The 19,721-nt window shown below is 45.0% G+C and overlaps 1 protein-coding gene across 3 annotated transcripts; it reads left to right on the top strand.

The window, feature by feature from the left end:
• Positions 1-9,748: 9,748 nt before the first annotated feature.
• Maged1 (MAGE family member D1) lies at positions 9,749-16,452 on the top strand. Of its 3 annotated transcripts, NM_053409.2 has the most exons (13): positions 9,931-10,031; positions 10,587-10,660; positions 11,358-12,056; positions 12,608-13,276; positions 13,372-13,435; positions 13,589-13,668; positions 13,818-13,909; positions 14,126-14,205; positions 14,297-14,339; positions 14,485-14,547; positions 14,854-14,968; positions 15,653-16,038; positions 16,248-16,452. In NM_053409.2, the coding sequence occupies exons 2-12, from the start codon at positions 10,616-10,618 to the stop codon at positions 16,028-16,030; spliced, it is 2,328 nt and encodes a 775-aa protein (NP_445861.1). In that variant the 5' UTR covers positions 9,931-10,031; positions 10,587-10,615; the 3' UTR covers positions 16,031-16,038; positions 16,248-16,452. The 3 variants fall into 3 exon arrangements, with proteins under 3 accessions (XP_063136411.1, XP_038956042.1, NP_445861.1); XM_063280341.1 differs by lacking the exon at positions 13,372-13,435 and having other exon boundaries at positions 9,749-10,031; positions 12,608-13,307; positions 13,562-13,668; XM_039100114.2 differs by lacking the exon at positions 10,587-10,660 and having other exon boundaries at positions 9,836-10,031.
• The last annotated feature ends 3,269 nt before the right edge of the window (positions 16,453-19,721 follow it).

Genomic DNA, 19,721 nt, shown 5'->3' with positions numbered 1-19,721 from the left:
AAGTCTTTCAGTCACTGATCATACATAAAAGACTTCCTCAGAAATTCTCCAGTGTCTCACAGACCCTAAAACATTTGCAAAAGCTTTAGTGGCACAAATTATACTGTATGTTCTTTCTCCTAGGGAATTTGTGCCTATAGCTAGCACTTAGCTGAGCCTTCTCTTAGTCATTGCACTCAATCTTTTTCTTAGTAGCTTATTCTTATAGATGGTGTGATGTCTAATCTTGCTTGTCTACTTGACTACATCTGGAATCAGCTAAAACTCAATCTGCTGGCCACTTTTGAGAGGTATTTTTCCAGACAAAAAAACCCACATCCTAAATCCAGACCATACCTTCTGGTGGTAACCCACATAAAACTACATGGACGGAGACTGATTTTCACTCTACTTGCCCTCTTGCTGGCTAGTTCATCTATCTTGTTGATTTGGCTGGTATTAAAATCCAACTTATACAGGTTTTCCTGCTAGACTGAAAAGCAGCATCTCTCTGGGAATCCTTCAGAAGTACCGGCTTCATACTGTAGAGATATTAAGCATCATGGATTAAACAACTACTGGATTTAAGCCTTTCTGTCACAAGACAGACATGTCCTGTAAGCAGAACTAATAAGTCCCCTTTTCATATGTATACTCATTCTCAGTTCTGAACCTTTAGAGCACAGTGAACAATACAGGTAGTAATATTGCACACGCAATAGATTTCGGAAGAGATGTGTTAGATTCCTTTTCCCTGTCAAGCTTTTTATAGTCCCTCTTTTAAGTATGTTATTATATGTCAAGTCTTTTACAAGATTCTGACCAGCTTTCCTTGAGCTTTGGAACCATCATAGCTATACAAGTGGCTGAAAAGTTGTCTAAATTAATATCCAGGTGTACCACTCTTGGGCATATATGCCCAAAGGACTCTGCGTCTTACTATAGAGACACTTGCTCATCCACGTTCATCGTTGCTCTATTCTATTTATTTCTTTCTTTCTTTCTTTCTTTATTTATTTATTTATCTATCTTTATTCTTTAATCCTTTTTTACAGTCCAGATTTCATCCTCCTCCTGGTCTGCCCCCAGACTACTCCCCATCCCATTACCCCTGTCTCCAAGAAGTCCCCACCCCAGACCTCCCATCACACCAGGCCTCCCCCATTCCCTGGTTAGGTGCATTTTCTCTCACTGAGGCCAGACCAGGAGTCCTCTGCTGTATATGTGTTGGGGGCCTCATATCAACTCTGCTGTATGCTACCTGGTTGGTGATCCAGTATCTGGAAGATCTCGGGGTTCAGATTAGTTGAGACTGCTGGTCTTCCCATGGGGCTGCCGTCCTCCTCAACTTCCTCCAGCTTTTCCCTAATTCAACCACAGGGGTCAGCAGCTTCTGTCCATTGGTTGCGTGTAAGTATCTGCATCTGACTCTTTCAGCTGCTTGTTGGGCCTTTGGAGGTCAGCCATGCTAGACTCCTGTCTGTAAGCACACCACAGCATCAGTAACAGTGTCAGAGCCCCAGGCCTCCCCTTGAGCTGGATCCCAATTTTGGCCTGTCACTGGACCTCCTTTAATAGGCAGTCATTGGGAACAGTCCAAATGTTCAACAACTGATGATGGGTAATGAAAATCCGGCACATTTACACAACGGAATATTATTCAGCACTTAAGCTTTTAAGCTTTAGCTATGTGTGCTTCAGTCAGTATAACCACAGAAGCTAGATGCACAGTAAGAGATCAGAGGGAAAGAGGGAATCTTTCAAGGAAGGGGAAATGGAATATAGTGTTATAATGAGATGAAGACGAAATGAGAACAGAAGAATTAAACGGAGAGGGGGATGTGAAATCAGGGTAAAGAAGGGATTCTAGGGAGCAACAACTAACACTAAGGGTGTTTTGAAAAGCCATATGAAAACCTACTAATGTGCATTATTCCTAAATGTATACATATATGAAAGGAATTTAAATGACGTCATTGTTTAAATGAAGCTTCCCTCCAGTGTCAGAAATGGGTTAGAACTTGTTGATTCATTGGCCAAAGTGTTACCGTAACCTCTCCCGCCCAACACTGCAAGCTGTTTCCAAGGCTATTGGTTGCTCTCCACAACCTGCTGGTAAGGAAAGGCCCTGTTGTTGAAGACAACACTTGAACAAGTATAAATTGAGCTGGTGTCTCACTACAAGCTTCATCCATTCTGATTAGTATTCGTGCTGCTAGAAGGCACTACATAATCTGCATGCCACCAAAGGAAAAATCACTAGTATCGCCTACTTAGGAATCCTTCAACCTATGACAGCAACGTGCCTGAAAGATAGACTGGTGCAGTGGCAGTGGTGATAACAGTGTTATGGGAGGAATCCCTCTTTCACTGGTTTTAAGACCTACTCCTTTTCTGTGACAATGTGAATAAGAAAGCAGGCAAACTGATGTCTTATTTATTATTTACATCATTTGTTCATTTTAATTCTATCAAATGCATTTGGGAAATGACTAAATAATCATCAGTGGGCATTCCACGAATGAACAAAGGTTGCCAGAAGAGACAAATCAGGAAACCCTGCACTCAGACCCTCAATGCACAAGAGTGGAAATTAAGTCTTCACTTATTGCATAGTTTTCAAAGGTAAATAGTGGGGAAAGAACACATAATTTTACACACTAAGTATACATTTCTGAATTGATTCCTTAAAAAATGAATATTTATTTGGCCTTTGGATAGCAACAACTATCTCTAGCATTAAAAAACAACAGAGAAACAATAATAGAAAAGACTATGGTGGTTTACTTTTTTTCCAAATAAAGAATTTATAAACAAGCCTAATTATAAATACTTTAGTCCTTAAATATACTTTTCTGAGTTGCTTAGAAAAAGGAATTTGGCACAAAAAATGCTATGTCAAATTAATTGTAATAGAATGTTATGATTAAAAAACAATTCTTGAATGATGCATATTACGTAAAATTGTGCACGTTTGTGTGTAGGTAATGACTGAATTAAATGACTGAGCAGAAGTGGACAGAAGCCTCCATCCTAACCCGAAAGCTATTGCCAACTGACAAACACTGGTAAAGGAAAAATTAGTTTTCTTCAACAGACTTTCACTGGGTATACTAACCACACTTAAGGGCAGACCGGATGTCCATCAGTAGATGACCAACACAAAACTAATTCAATGGTATTTTGGGAAACTTTTTTGACTGTGTTTATCTGGTATTATTTTTTAACCTTACAAATCTATATTATGGTTTCCTGTTTTTGTGTTTTTATGGAATTTTTGACTGTATATGTGTCTGTGTGTGTGTGTGTGTGTGTGTGTGTGTGTGTGTGTATTTACTTCTTATGCTATTTGCCTCTTTTTTTCTGTTTGTTTGTTTTGTTTTGTCCTATTCTAGTTTATTTCTTTTAATTTAATTTTATTTTTTAGATGTCTTTCTATTAGGAAGAAAGGGTGTGAATTTGGGTGGGTGAGTGGATGGGTGAGGAGGTGGGGAAGATTTGGGAGGAGTTGAGGGAAAGGAATCCAGAAGTCTCTTCTGGTAACCTTTGCTTATTAGTGGTATTTATTTAAGTCATTGTCCAAATGCAGTTGATATAATTATAGATTACCACATTAACGTAAGTTGTAAACCAAGCTGTGGTGGCAAAAGCCTTTAATAATCCCAGCACTCATAAGCAGAGGCAGGTAGAGTTCAGTGAATTTGAGGCCAGCCTAGTCTACAGAGTCAATTTCAGGACAGCCAGGGCTATGTAGAGAGACCCTGTCTTAAAATATCTAAATAAATAAATAAATAAATAAATAATGTAAACTGTAAACAAGATATCATTTTGCCTGCTTTCTTATTCACATTGCCAAAAAATTATATGTATGCATATATATGTATATATATGCAATGAACTTGTGAAAATCAAAATTAATGATACAATAGTATTTATAATAACTAAAATGTAAAATAGATGTGTCAATTAACAGCATGTACAGATGTACAGGCCTTCTATAGTAATACCCCACAAATCTTAATATAGAATTAAAAAGAGAACATAATAAATTACATAAGATACTAGGTTATGAATTAGAAAAATTAAATAATAAAATATTAATTTCTCTAAGTTTATACACAACTTGAGTGAAATCCCTACCAAAAGTCAAACAAGGTGGTTTTTATATATTGACAATGTCTTTCCAAAATATGTGAAAACAATAAAAGAATAGGATGATTTGGGGAATAAATAAACTTAGAGAAATCATTCTACTTAATATACAGTGAGTAGTGCTGTAGTTCTGATAAGTGACCAAACATACAACAATGGCATAGGGTGGAGGATATAAACATAGCATCACATAAATAAAGCCAATTGAATTTTTACAAAAACACAAGACTGATACAATCGATAAAAAGTATCTTTAAACAAACCCATCTTGTGGGGAAATCTGAGGAGAAATAAAAAACAAACCTTAACCTAAACTTCGCATCTCAAACAAAATTTAAAACTAGAGGCTATGAGTGGAGGTCAGTGATTGCTTGCTTGGTGCCTGTAGTCTGAATATGAATTATCCCACATAGGCTTCTGTGTTAGAACACTTGGTCACAAGTTGGTGGTGCTGCTTGCAAGTAGAACCTTGCTGGAGGAAGTATATTGAGGGGGAGGGCTTTGGAGGTTTGTAGTCTGACCTTACTTCCTTTTTCCTGTCTGCTTCCTGTGGGCTTATGTAACATTAGCTAGCTTCCTGCTCCTACCACTATGCTTTCCTGCCTGTTGTCATGTTCCTCATGATAATGGACTATATCATGTATCTGTCTGTAACTATAAGCCAAAATAAATTCTTTCTTATATAAGTTGCTTTTTTGTCAGGGTATTTTATCATAACAATATAAAAGAAAATAATATACCTGGCTTGCCTAAATGCCATGGATTTGGTCCAAGGCACCAGGAAACAAAGAAAATCTAAAACTGCTAAAAAAAAAATAAATGGATGACAGACATTTATAATTAAAACTAGAAGACGTATAGAAGATAAAAGGAAAAGTTCTTCATATACTAAATATTTGTAAAGAGCCCATAGAAGACATAAAACAACCATTTTTGTTTATTTGGTTGTCTGGTTGGTTGGTTGGTTGGTTTAATTCAATCTCACTATGTAGCCCTAGCTAGCCTTGGATTTTCACTTCTCCAATCTCACTCACCCTCCAGAATACTGAGATTATAAGTATGTTCTACCATTTACAGAAAAATACAATCCTTTTAAAAAATAATCAAGCAATTTGATTTCCACAATTTTGCTTTGCAAAACACTCTATTAAGAAAATAAAAAGAGCCAGGTGTGGTGGCACATGAATTTAATCCCAGCACTTGAGAGGCAGAGGTAGGAGAATCTCCGTGAGTTCAAGGTCACCCTGGTCCACAAAGAGAGTCCAGGACAGCCTGAGTTCTGTTACATAGAAAAGCCATGTCCCAAACAACAAGGGGGGGGAGGATGGGAGGGAGGGAAGGAGGGAGGGAGGGAGTGAATGGGGGGATGAAGAGAGGAGAATAAAAAGATGGGCTGGAGAGATGGCTCCGTGGTTCAGAGCACTGGATGCTCTTCCAGAGGACCGGGGTTCAACTCCCAACAACCACATGGCAGCTCACAACCATCTGTAACTCCAGTTCCAGGGGATTTGACTCCCTCACACAGACATACATGCAGGCAAAAAACCAAACGAACATAACATAAATAATTTTTTTAAAGAGAGGGAGAGAACATGAAAATAGGGGGTGGGAGAGATTACGCAACAGTTAAGAGTGCTCGCTGTTCTTCCAGAGGGATTAGGTTTAGTTCCCAGCACCTATGTGAACCATCTGTGACTACAGCTTCAAGGGATCCAACATCCTCTTCCAGCATTCATGGACACATTCACACACGCACACATGCACTCACGCGCACACACAAATAAATACAAAAACAAAAAATAAAATAAATGTTTGAAGTGAAAATAAGATAAACCATAAACTGAGAAAACCTGCAAACCACATATCTGACAAGGGACTCATGAATCAATTAGAAAAGGTCAATATTCAAAGTTTAAATTAATTGACTTATTCTTTTGGTAAGTGTGTTATGTGTGTGTGTGTGTGTGTGTGTGTGTGTGTGAGAGAGAGAGAGAGAGAGAGAGAGAGAGAGAGAGAGAGAGTATAAGTATGGCGAGTGTGTGTGGTATATGTGTACATGTGTATGTAGGTAAACACCCATGCCCTCATAGAGGCCAAAGGAGGATGTCAGGTGCTTCTGTTTTATTCCCAGGCAAAGTCTTTCATTGCCAGACAGAAAGATCCAGCAATTCTCCTGTCATCACCCCCACAACAGATGTGCAAAACCATATCAAGCTTTTTACATGTGGGTTAGGAATTTTAACTCAGATCCTCACCTTTGTGCAGCAGTGGTCTTACCAAGATCCAACATATTAAATAAAAGCAATAAAATAACCCAAATAGAAAATGGATAAAATGTATGTAGAGACATTTTACTAAAAGGGAGATTTGGGTGTGAAATTATCACGCCGAAATATATTCAGTTAACCACCAAGTGAATGCACATTAAAATCATGGTGAGCTATTCCTACACACTGTTGCTAAAAATTCTAACTTCAGATGTCACGAAAGATTTGTAGAAATTAAAGCACTTATATGTGGCTAATGGAATGTAAAATGGTTCAGCCACTCTAGGAAAGATCTGTAGCTTCTTGTAAAGCTAACACACACTTACTATAAGCTCCAGATATTGCACTGTTGTACATTTAACTCAAAGAAATGTAAATCTGTTTACGTACACACAGACAAATGTTTAAAGAAAAAAAAAAAAAAAGGAGCTAGCCCGGCAGTTTTAGCCGATGTCAGTTCAGTTCCCAGCACCCACACCAGGTGGCACACAACCACCTCTGTAACTCCAGTTCCAGGGAACGCAACTCTCTTCTGGCATCCAAAAGACAGCACATATGTGGAGTACACACCGAGAGATAAACCCACATACACTTTGAGGGAAAGTTAGAAAGACGGTACTGCTCAGAGACAAACATCTGGACAAGAAATAAGAAAAATAGGGGAGCTCAGGGGTTTTAATTAAAACAACAACAAGGAAGCAGCCTATGTAGACTCATACCCACCCCTCAGACTCTCACCTCCCACTTTCCCCTCCTAGTCCCAAGGAAAGAACCTGTGACCCTGCCTCCTTCCAGCTTTTCCTATATTTTAGTCTTTTGTCCTTCGTGGGCAGCCAGTCCCTTGCTTTTCCCCCAAAATGAACTCAGCTAACACCAGGATCCCTGTTACAACATGAGCAAACAGAAGCAGAAAAGAACGTTAAGCATTTTTAAAGAATGACGCAGAAAAAGAGTTTTTTGATAAGATAAAACACGCAAAAACGCGTATGCTCCGGGTTCTTGTCAAATGATAAAAACATGACTCTTTGATCAAGCAGGGATTTCAACAGCACGGTAACAATGCACCTCTGATAGAACTGAAAGACGAATGTGGAGTATTAAGCCAAAGAGTGCAATGTAAAATATTTTCCACATGCATACTATCTAATTTATGTAAGAAGCTGTGTGCCTGTGCTTAAAAATGCTATATGAAAAGGTAGTATAAAAGCCTTAGCCACTGGTTCAAGGTGGTGAGGATTCAAAAATGATTACTTAACTTCAATAGCATTTAGATAACATTTCCAATCGTCAGTGATGCTTATAAACTGTTTCCATAGTAAATTATGTCTTTGTATATGACAAAAAAATAAGTGAATTTATCGGGCAAAAAAAATTTCCACTCAGGCTCCTCGTTTTAGCAATGGGGTAGATTGTGTGATTCATTCATTTATCAAACAATCTTTATTGAGAATATAAAATGTACTAGGCATTGTTCATCGTGCTGAAGGTACAACAATGAATAAATTAGGCAAACTCCACATCCCTAAAGGAGTTCCCAATCTCATGTGACAAAAAGAACAAAACTAAAGGAAACAGTGGTGAGGAGGATATGTGTGTGTGCCTGCGTGTGTGTGTGTGTGTGTGTGTGTGTGTGTGTGTGTGTATAAATTTGGAAATAATTTTGAGAATATCAAAAATATCCACCTGGAGAAGGGAGTGGGCAGCAGGGTACGAGTCTACGCGGTATAGGCTGGCCCATGACTGAAGATACAGACACAGAAGGAAGCAGATGATACATAAAATGGCACCTCAGACCTCCTTTCCCGAGTCTGATCACGTCCCACTGCAGACACTTTACAGAGGAAGTGCTGAGGAAAAACAGGCAGCTGACAGGGGAGGTTGCTATGCAACAGATGAGGGAAGTCATCCAGCCTGGCAGAATTGATGTTGGCCCTTGGGGACAGAATGCTGCGGTCCTTCCTAGCATTAGCTTGCTTTCATATGCAGGCTCCTGTCAGGAGCTGACGCCAGAATAAATGGGAAATGCGCTCAGATCTGCCTGGGGTTTCGGGAACGTATGGGTTTGGTTTGAGTCACCACATCTGTATGCCATTTTTCTGCGTTTGTTTCTCCAGCCATGTTGGCACAGCAGACTGTGTGTCCTTGGACACGACTCTCTTCCTGGGATTCCTATTTTGTGTAGTGAGTAAATTAGGCTCAGAGAGGTCCACTAAAGTGACCATGTCTCAGGGGCTCACACAGCCAGAGACAGATAGGCCAGACACTCATCTTGGAATTCTAAAGCCAAGCCCAGCTTCATTCCGCAAGAACAGGGCAGACACACCTGACTACCCTGGCTGCTCCAGCAGGCACCAAAAAAGCCCGCCGTCTCACTCCTGGAGACTGCCTGCCAAGAGGAGCACAGAGTGAACCTGAAGGGTTCCCACATACACCAGGCCTCCTAGAACACAAGCCTCATTCCCTTGGAACAAATATTGGGGAGAGGAAAGCTTGTTATTCCAATAGAGGATTAAGGAATGCCTCTATTCTCAGAGCAGATTTTCAGTCAGGATCATCCAGGCCCCACATGGATGTTTGTTTGTCTTTTAGATAAAGTCTCAGAGTTGCAAAGCTGGCCTAGAACTCGGTCTCCGGAGTGCTGGGATTACCAGTGTGTTTAAGCAAATATTGTCTTTTCTGTTTGTTACTAGCTCAATGCCCTGGTCCATACAGCGGGTTTACGTTTTAGCTACCTGACGTGTTAAATGAGAATGTTGACCTCCATCCATCTCCTGAGGCTGCCTGTGAGAAAACCAAGCTCCAGGACAGAGCCCACTGCCCTACGCCCTTCCCTCACCTCTCGGACCCACCCCTCACGAAATATTTCTTTGGCAAAAACTGCAAAAAGGGCGAGAGAAACGCTAATTTTCTGAGTCTCGTGAGAGGAAACCTATAGAATCCCCAGGCTGACCCTTGCCCTGGTAGCTCTGTCACGTTTTGTTTTTGTTTTTTTTTTTTTTTTTGCCCCTGCCTTTAAGGTTTCTGCATTGCAAAGTGCGTGAACTCAGCAGAGGCCTAGTTTGTGTCGAAATAAGAGACCCCCCGCAGAGGCCTACCTAAGAGGCTCTAAGCAAGTGGGTGGGAGGTAGTTGCGGACCTGGCTAGAGAGAGTTCGGGAAAAAGGGCGGGACTGAGAAGAGACGCATTGCGGATAAAGGTAGGGGGCTGGTGTGTTGGGCAAGGGGGTGGGACCAAAAGGCGCTGCGCATCTGTTGAAGGAGTGGATGCGTAAGGAGAAGGGGAGGAGGAACCTTTGTACACTGTCAACCTGGTTGGCGGTGGGATAGTGTGCTGGCAAAGAGGCGGGATCTCCTCCAAGTGCACATGCGCGACAAGGTCTCCAGGATGAAGCTTTTGTTGGGAAAGCAAGCGGGACTCTTATTTGGACAGTGATCTGTTGCGCATGCGCGGGGCTTCCTGAGGCGGTGGGTGGTATATTAGGCGAAGAGGCGGGGTCGCCCGAGCTGCCGCGCTGGCATTTTCTCCTGGACAAGGAGAGAGTGCGGGTGCAGAGAGCGGAGCAGAGCAGTCCCGATCCTCTGAGTCGTGAAGAAGGAAGCAACGAAGGGGGTTGGGGTTGGGGCCTGAGGCAAGGTGAGACCCGCCCCCGGACTGGGCATCTGCCCCCCTGGTGTGGCGCCCTTCCCCCATTCTTTTATCCCAATCCCCTTTCCCTGAATTCAGAAACCCCCTCCTCTGCCTTACCCCGGACTTACACCTCGCTCCCGACCCTTTCTAATTCGAACTCCCGTTCATTCCCTGAATCTTTATCCAATTCCTTCACTGAATCCTATTTCCCGACCTTGATCCGTTATACGATTCCTCTAGATTCAAAGCCTTAATTCAACTTTACAGACGCGAACCTCTCCCCGCTAACCGCCCCCCCCCCCGCCCCTGTAAACTACCGCATTCAGAGCGCTTATCTGATTCCAAACCGCGGATTTGAAGCTTTTACCTGTCAGCTTCTGGAAATTTTAGATTGTCTATCGGGACGACCATTTACTTTTCCCGCTTCAGTTAGGCCTGTTTCTCCCCGTACCCAGCACCTCACCCGCCCCCATAATCAAACCACACGCGCACACACAATTCGGTCCTACGTATTTTCCTTCTGTAGTATAATGCCTAGTTCCTCTCCCACACCCCCCTCAGGCTCTGCTCTTGCCAGAGAGACAAGAGCTATGGCTCAGAAACCGGACGGCGGTGCAGGCCTCCGCGGCTTCCAGGTGAGAACCCCGCTCCCAATTCCTCCATTTTCCTTGCTGACAGATTACGCCCACCCCTGGCCCCTCAGGTCGCGCAAATGGCAGGATCTGATTTTGCCCTTCTTCCGGCCTAGACTCCGCGGGCTCTCAAATTTCTAGCGTTTATCGAATAGGGGGGAGGGGCGGCCCTTTTCAGCCATCGGTCCCTGCTTAGAGAAAGGGGAGACCCTGTTAGTCAGGGCATTCTGCCCAGAGAATGCGGGTTGGGTAAGGAACCATTTTTTTTCCATAACCCTGACGCGTGTAGAGCAGTCTGTCGCCCCATCCCCCAACCTCTCGCCTCCACCCTCCCTTTCTCCACGCCGCGAGACTCCCCCTCCACCCTCCTCTGTTTATCCTCCTCAATTCCTCCGTCCTCAGGTCTTGAGCTCCCCACGGCAAGCCTCACGAGTCTGTCTCTAAACCCATTCGGGGTTCAGTGCTTGCACCACATTCCGCACCAGCCCCTGCTGCCTCCGACTGTCCCTCACCTTGCCCTGCCCCCTCTACCTTTAATTAAATTTTGTTCCCGCCCCGCCTCCCTTTGACCCGCCTCTGCCCCCATGTCTGAGTACTGTAACGCCTGTCTACAGTTCCCCTGCTGCGTTGCGCCGTGCCCCTCCTTCAGGTCTGGCTTGTAAGGCCCAGAGATTAAAATTTCCCCCTCCTGTATTTGCAGGCAGAGGCCTCTGTAGAAGACAGCGCCTTGCTTGTGCAGACCTTGATGGAAGCCATCCAGATCTCCGAGGCTCCGCCCACCAGCCAGGCCACAGCAGCTGCCAGTGGGCCGAATGCTAGTCCCCAGAGTTCACAGCCCCCAACTGCCAATGAGAAGGCTGATACTGAGGTTTCAGCAGCTGCTGCCAGGCCTAAGACAGGCTTTAAGGCCCAGAATACCACCACAAAGGGGCCAAATGATTACTCTCAGGCACGTAATGCCAAGGAGATGCCCAAGAATCAGCCTAAGGTGGCCTTTAAGTCACAGAATGCCACCTCTAAAGGTCCACATGCTGCCTCTGATTTTTCCCATGCAGCATCCACAGGCAAATCAGCAGCTAAAAAGTCTGAAATGGCCTTTAAGGGTCAGAATACCACTACTAAGGCTGGCCCCAGTGCCACCTACAATTTCACTCAGTCTCCCAGTGCCAATGAGATGACCAACAACCAGCCTAAGACAGCTAAGGCTTGGAATGACACCACTAAGATCCCTGGAGCTGATGCCCAGACCCAGAATGTAAACCAGGCCAAAATGGCTGACGTAGGGACCAGTGCAGGTATCTCTGAAACTGACGGTGCAGCAGCCCAGACCTCAGCAGATGGCTCCCAGGCTCAGAATGTGGAGTCCCGGACTATAATTCGGGGCAAGAGGACCCGCAAGGTGAGATCCCTGCTGGCTTCCCTTTGCTTTGAGGTCTCTCCTTTCTTTGAATTTCCTTTGCTCCAAACAAAATAAAGGGCACATATATATCTCTATTTTGGCAAAGTTGTAGGGGGAGCTGAAATAAATATTTATTCCTGACCCCCGGTTGTCCACAGATTAATGATGAGTTGATACAAGGACACAGGCAGTATGTGTGCAGACCGTCTTACATTTGACAGTAAACACCATGTCTTAAGCTAGGCAGGCTCACCCAGAATTATCATTAGATTTTGAAGATCCACCTCACAAGCAAGAGAGACCACAGTCAGGGAGAAATGAGTTCAGGGTGAAACCAAGCAGTGCACAGGAAAGGGAGAAACCCCGGGCTCCACTTTGTGTTTTTCTTTCTCTGGTTTGGAGATGAAATGCTTTCCTGAAAGACAGTGAGGAACCAAGTGGCTAATGGCTAGTGAGGTATAGGTGAGGATTCCTAGGGACTTCCTAGGATAGCTACTGGGGGTGCCAGGATTAATAGTGACCCTGAAATTTTCTTCTCTCTAATGATACAGATTAATAACTTGAATGTGGAAGAGAACAGCAATGGGGACCAAAGGCGTGCCTCGCTGGCTTCCGGGAACTGGAGGTCTGCTCCGGTTCCAGTAACCACTCAGAACCCACCTGGCGCACCCCCTAATGTGCTGTGGCAGACACCACTGGCTTGGCAGAACCCATCAGGCTGGCAAAACCAGACAGCCAGGCAGACCCCACCAGCACGTCAGAGTCCCCCAGCTAGGCAGACACCATCAGCTTGGCAGAACCCCGTTGCATGGCAGAATCCAGTGATCTGGCCTAACCCAGTGATCTGGCAGAATCCAGTGATCTGGCCAAACCCCATTGTCTGGCCTGGCCCAATTGTCTGGCCAAACCCAATGGCCTGGCAGAGTACACCTGGATGGCAGAGCCCACCCAGTTGGCAGGCTCCACCTAGTTGGCAGAGCCCTCAAGATTGGCAAGGCCCTCCAGATTGGCAGTTACCACCTGACTGGTCAATGCCTCCTGACTGGTCCTTTCCCTCTGACTGGCCTTTTCCACCTGACTGGATCCCTGCCGACTGGCCAATTCCACCCGACTGGCAGAACTTACGACCCTCACCTAATCTGAGATCCTCCCCCAACTCTCGTGCCTCACAGAACCAGGGTCCTCCACAGCCCCGAGATGTGGCCCTTCTTCAGGAAAGAGTAAGTGCTATACCTCTCCACTTTGTTTACTGTGGTCCTTCCATTTGTAATCAACCAAGTGTTCTGCAAACCTAATTTGAATTATTTCCCCCCAGGCAAATAAGCTGGTCAAGTACTTGATGCTTAAAGACTACACGAAGGTGCCCATCAAGCGCTCAGGTAGGCCCTTCTCCTGACCCTGATGTCCTGTCCACTCCCTCCCATAGCTGATTCTACCTCTGAGGAGCCTGACCGGGCTGTCCTTACCAGGCCTGGCCAAGGGGCTGCTACTGTGCTCCAGCTCAGTCCTGGTGCTTCCCTTCTCTCCTACAGAAATGCTGAGAGATATCATCCGAGAATACACTGATGTTTATCCAGAAATCATTGAACGCGCATGCTTTGTCCTGGAGAAGGTAAAGAGCCACACCTGGGAAACTAGAATGACGGTCAAATTCTCCATTGTGTGAGATAACTACTGGAGTTGAGGACAAGGTTCACAGCGCTGTGACTGCCTGCCTATTGGCACGTTATGCTAAGTGCTGTCATTTGCTTGCTTCTGTAGAAATTTGGAATCCAGCTCAAGGAAATCGACAAAGAAGAGCATCTGTATATCCTCATCAGTACCCCTGAATCCCTGGCTGGCATACTGGGAACGTAAGATGGGAAAGGGGATGTGTTATGGCCTTCCTTGGTGATGCTTTTTGCCTAAGAGTTTCAGTATTCAGTCACATAGGAGGTCATGGGCAGAGTGGGGGCATAATGATCTCCACTGAGGAATACTGGAGAAGCTAAATTGGTAAGCTTGTGGGGTTTTTCGTGTAAACAGCTGCTGGGTGTGTATATATCTGTATTCTTTTTGTACTCCTCTAGGACCAAAGACACACCGAAGCTAGGCCTCCTCTTAGTGATTCTGGGCATTATCTTCATGAATGGCAACCGTGCCACTGAGGGTGAGTGACTGGACTTGGAGCTGGGGGTTGGCTGCAGTCTGATTTCCATGCTCACTTTCCATGCCTTCTCTCTTCTTGCCTCCTATTGCAGCCGTCCTCTGGGAAGCACTGCGCAAGATGGGACTACGTCCTGGGTACGACTGGGCTCCTTCATCTGAAGTATCCTTTAGCAGCAGGGGATGTCTTAAATTATGATGAGATTAGATAGGAAGACAGTCTGTAACTCTCTAGTTTTCTTCAGGCAGAATCTCTGATTGTCGTTTTCTTTTTCACCATCAGGGTCAGACATCCCCTCCTTGGCGATCTGAGGAAACTTCTTACTTACGAGTTTGTAAAGCAGAAGTAAGTGGTCCTTAGAATTCTGGCTCTGCTTGGTCTGCATCAGAAAAGGTTCTTTAAACGTGACTTACAGCACTCCTGTAGGTTCACAGAATTATCCAGAAGTGTTTACTGAAGACACGCTTTGAGGTGGAATGTTTTTACAGCATAGTTATTAGTAAAGCCTGTCCTCTTTTCTCATAGTACACATTCTCAGGAAAGAGTAGTAGTCCAAGATGATAAAAACCTGAAGCAGCAACTTTAGCACAGTATTATTTAGCATGTATTTTGTTGCAGACTGCCCATAAACACAGACTTTTTCCTCTTCAGATACCTGGACTACAGACGAGTGCCCAACAGCAACCCTCCTGAGTATGAGTTCCTCTGGGGCCTCCGCTCCTACCATGAGACTAGCAAGATGAAAGTGCTGAGATTCATTGCAGAGGTAATAGCGGAATCCATGGTAGCTTAATCGGGTTCAGTCCCCAGAACCTGCGTAAAAAGCTGGGAGGGAGGGGATGGTGCGTGTTTGCAGTCCAGTGCTGGGAGGTGGAAATAGGGGCTCACAGGGGCTCATGGGCTCACACTGGAGCCTGCTTGTTAAGAAACACTGTCTCAGATAATAAGGAGGATAGTACCTGAGGAACAACAAACAAGGTTGCCTTCTGTCCTTCCACATACTTGCACATGTATGTGCACACACATAGTAACACACAAGAAAAAGCAGTTTACAGATATACAGTAGTCATTACCTTATAGACATTCTGCTGCATAATAGATACAGAGCTTAATCATTACACCGAACTCAAGTTCATACACTTTGATGAATATGTCCCTATTCTTCATCCCACGTAAGCTAACCCTGGCAACCACCATTCTAGTCTATGCCCGTGAGTCTAGTTTTAGATTGTCCACTTGTCAATAAAAACAGTACTTGTCTCTGTATTGTCTTGCTTACTATAACGTCCTTCAGCTTCACCCGTATGGTCATGAATACTGGGATTTTCATTTTTAAAGGCTGGATAGTATTCCATTGTGTATAATACAGTATTTTCTTTTTGCATTCTTACTGATTATGTATCTTGGCTACTGTATAAGGTTTGGTTTAGTTTTTTATTTCTCATTGCAGGTTCAGAAGAGAGACCCTCGTGACTGGACTGCACAGTTCATGGAAGCTGCAGATGAAGCCTTGGATGCTCTGGATGCTGCTGCAGCTGAGGCAGAGGCCCGGGCCGAAGCAAGAAACCGCATGGGGATTGGAGACGAGGCTGTGTCTGGGCCCTGGAGCTGGGATGACATTGAGTTTGAGCTGCTGACCTGGGATGAGGAAGGAGATTTTGGAGATCCTTGGTCCAGGATCCCCTTTACCTTCTGGGCCAGATACCACCAGAATGCCCGCTCCAGGTTTCCCCAGGCCTTTACCGGCCCCATCATTGGCCCCAGCGGCACTGCCACCGCCAACTTCGCCGCCAACTTCGGTGCCATTGGCTTCTTCTGGGTTGAGTAAAGTGTCAGGTAAGTAAATCACTTTCAATTAAGCAGGTAGGGTTCTGCGGGGGATCGATATATGCTCAGTGGGGGAATTGTATTCACAGTCTTAAGCTAGTAATGTACAGCCCATGGTGGAGAAAAGGGAAGTACTGAGTATGAGTACTCTTTGGTGTTTGTGGTCTTATTACTTATACAGCTAATTGAATTATTTCCCCCATTTCTTATGTTCACAGATACTGCTCATCATTTGCAATAGTTTTCCCTGAGTGAGGCTGAAGCCTCAGATTCCTTCAAAACACAGCTATCTAGAGAGCCACATCCTGTTGACTGAGAGTGGCATGCAAGATAAATTTATTTGCTATTCTGTCTATTACTTTTTTTTCCTTGTGTGTTGTCAAGTTTTGGTATCAGAAATAAATGTTGAAATTGCAAAGTGAATTAAATGTGCTCCTCATGTTTTTTGTATGAATACCCAGAGGGAGAGGGAGAGAGTTCAACATTTTATTGGCTCTAACCTGAAGGGCAGATCAGCTTTCAAAAGATGGAAATGTGGGTAGATCCAACTAATGGTTTGGAAACCAAAGGAGGGATGAATGAACACAATATCAATGAAATCTAAGGACTGGTGTAGAGGTTCATTCATTAAATCCCACATATGGAATGAATGTGGTGGCTATGCCGTATAAGAAAAGGAATGGTGAAGGCAGGTGGATGGTCAAAACAAACACATGTAAGAGGGACCTGGGGGCGACGGGGGCCGGGGAGGGGAAGGGGAGAACATGATCCCGTAGTGTGTGTGTGTGTGGGGGGGGAACAGGAGTGAAGCCCTGAGGCCCAGCAGAAAGAATGGAAACAGGCAACCTCGGGAGGAAGGAGGAGGGGGGACCCTCTAGAATGTACCAGAGACCTGGGAGGTGAGAGACTCAGGACTAAGGGGAGGGACCTTAGATACAGTGGGGAGAGGAAACTTGTAGAGTTTACCTCCAGCAGAAAGACAGGGCATCAAGTGAGGGATGGCATTGCTATCCCACAGTCAAAAGTCTGACCCGTAATTGTTCCTGTCTGAAAGAACTGCAGGGATGGAAATGGACAAGAGCCTGAGGAAAAGAAGGTTCAGCGACAGGCCCAAAGTGGGATCCAGCTCAAGGGAAGGATAGGGGCCCTGACACTGCTACTGAGGCTGTGGTGTGCTTGCAGACAGGAGTCCAGCATGGCTGCCCTCTGAGAGGACCAGCAAACGTTTAGCTGAGAGTCCGATGCAGATATATACACCCAACCAATGAACAGAAGCTGCTGAACCCTGTGGTTGAATTAGGGAAAAGCTGGAGGAAGCTGAGGAGGAGGGCGACCCTGTAGGAGGACCAGCAGTCTCAATTAACCTGGACCCCTGAGATCTCTCAGTCACTGGATCAGCAACCAGGCAGCGTACACCAGCTGAAATGAGGCCCCCAACACATAGCAGAGGACTCCCGGGTCTGGCCCCAGTGAGAGAAGATGTACCTAACCCTAGAGAGACTTGAGGCCCCAGGGAGTGGTGAGGCCTGGTGGGATGGAGCCGGGTGGGGGACATCCTCTTGGAGATGGGGGTTGGGGTGTGAGGTATGTTATGGGGAGATGTTGGGGATGCAGACCGGGAGGGTGATGAAGTCTGGACTGTAAAAAGGGATTAAAAAATATTTATTTTAAAACGTCAGAAGTACAACAACCAGTGGGGTCAGAGTGGAGGACAGAAGATGAACGGTAAATGGCTTTGGGTTCCAGGGTGTTTGTAGAAATGTAGAAAGTGAAATAACTAGGATGGAGGCAAAAACAGGTACAACCCCAGGAGCCCAGTGCCAGTCTCCTCTGTAAGAAGGAATACTCATAACCACATTAGCCATGAAGGGCTGAGCTAACAGACGACCTCTTTACAGTCTGCAAATGCAGCCTGTCTTTCCAGGAGCCTTCACAACCTCCTATTGACACAGGATCAGGGAACTTCATCATGCATACAGAATTTATGAAAGAGGCCTCAAAAAGCTGTGACTGAATGTCTGAGGGTACGGTGTTACCCAAGGGGGCTTCACCCTTCTCTGAGGAGAAGGAGAGAGGTAGTGGGGGAAGGTATCTTTAAGGGTGAGACTTGTTAGAGAGGACGGAGAGGCCTGATATCTGGATATAAACTGAATAAATAATGAAAAAGCCCTTGATTCTGTGGAGGCTTGATTCCCCCAGCATAGGGGAATGCTAGGGCAGTGAGGCAGGAGTGGGTGGGTGGGTAGGGGAGCACCCTCATAGAAGCATGGGGAGGAGCATGGGGTGGGGGTGGGGTTGAATGGGAAACCCGGAAGGGGGACATTTGGAATGTAAATAAAATAACCAATGAAAAAGGTTTAAAGGGGTAATAATATTTAATGAAAAAGTCATAATTTGAAAAATAAAAAGAAAGAGTATGTGGGAGGAGGAAGGAATGATGGGATGGGAAAATAATGTAATTATCTCATTTTTAAAAAAAAATAATAGTCTCTCATGCAGGGATAATGAGAAATCTTTGTTGCTCAGAAAACAGGGACTGAGGCAGTAAAACTGCTCTAAGCAGAGCTAGATAGCCTTTGGCCATCACCTGGACCGGTAACTGCTTGAGTTACTAAGGCTTTCTCACCAGAAGCAAAACTAGGCCTAGGCCATAACTTACTTAAAAACCAGTATTTGGCCAGGTGAACAGGATAGGAGCAGAAAATGTATATGATATGAAAAAAGAGCAAAGACAATTTGGGAAAAGCTCCACAATGGTCAGGGACAGTGGCCAATAGTTCCTCAGGTTTGTGGCAATGTCCACATTCTGAGAAGAGCCCGGGTTTCGTAGGAAGTACAGGGCCCTAATCCCTGCCCTGCCCTTTGTCCTTGTTTTAGGTTTTCCTGTCACCTGGCTGTGGGTCCTGACCTCATCTCAGGCATGCCTGGAGAATCAGCCTGAGACCTGTTTGGCAGGGATTGTCCCAGCCCTGAAGCTCTAGGGGTCTGGCCTGTGATTCTTATCACTTCTGAGTGACGTCTGAGAAGCACCTGGACTGTCTGACAGCTGCGACAGCCTTTCCACCTGGGAGGGAGCTTTCAGCATGCTGTCCTTTAGCAGTCCATTTGGAACAGAGCACCCTACCTTTCTCAGGATTGTGCGTGTTCCATGGCCTCCACATTCAGGTAGACAGACATTAGCCATAAACCCATAGCCCATAAACCCCCAGATAATTACCTGAAGTATTGCTACAACCACCCCCACCACTACCCACAACCCAGTTCCATACTTTCCAGATTGCATCTGCCCCAAAGCAAGAGGAGCTCAGATGCTTCTACAGGATGTGTGGGAAGGATTCCAGGCCAAAAGCCTGTGGTGACGTCATCCAGCTCTTTTCCTGCCTCCACTCTCAACTTTAGTTCCTCAATTGTACATGGGGAAAGAAATGAGATCTCCCCAAACTCTTGCTATGTCCAAGACTCTGATCTAATGTATGTAAACTTGAACAAGGGTAGGAGCTCGAGAGATTTCTCAGTGGTTATGAACCCTGGCTACTTCTTCCAGTAGGTCCCAGTTCAATTCCTAGCACTTACATGGCCGCTCACAACTATCTGTAACTCCCCTTTGGGGAATCGACTCCCTTACACAGCCACATGTGCAGGTAAAACACCAATGTACATAAAATAAAATTGAATCATCATTATTATTGACA

This window comes from Rattus norvegicus, chromosome X (genome assembly GCF_036323735.1).
Source record: "Rattus norvegicus strain BN/NHsdMcwi chromosome X, GRCr8, whole genome shotgun sequence".
Lineage (NCBI taxonomy): Eukaryota > Metazoa > Chordata > Mammalia > Rodentia > Muridae > Rattus > Rattus norvegicus.
Note: the sequence above shows the minus strand (reverse complement) of the source record. Positions and strands in the feature narration are given on the sequence as shown.

Excerpts from the sequence above, each read along its gene's own strand:
- Maged1 (NM_053409.2), top strand. The coding sequence starts at position 10,616 with ATGGCTCAGAAACCGGACGGCGGTGCAGGCCTCCGCGGCTTCCAG. Across the intron at positions 10,661-11,357 it reads CAGGCCTCCGCGGCTTCCAG|GCAGAGGCCTCTGTAGAAGA; the intron begins GTGAGAACCCCG and ends CTGTATTTGCAG. Across the intron at positions 14,969-15,652 it reads TGCTGAGATTCATTGCAGAG|GTTCAGAAGAGAGACCCTCG; the intron begins GTAATAGCGGAA and ends TTCTCATTGCAG.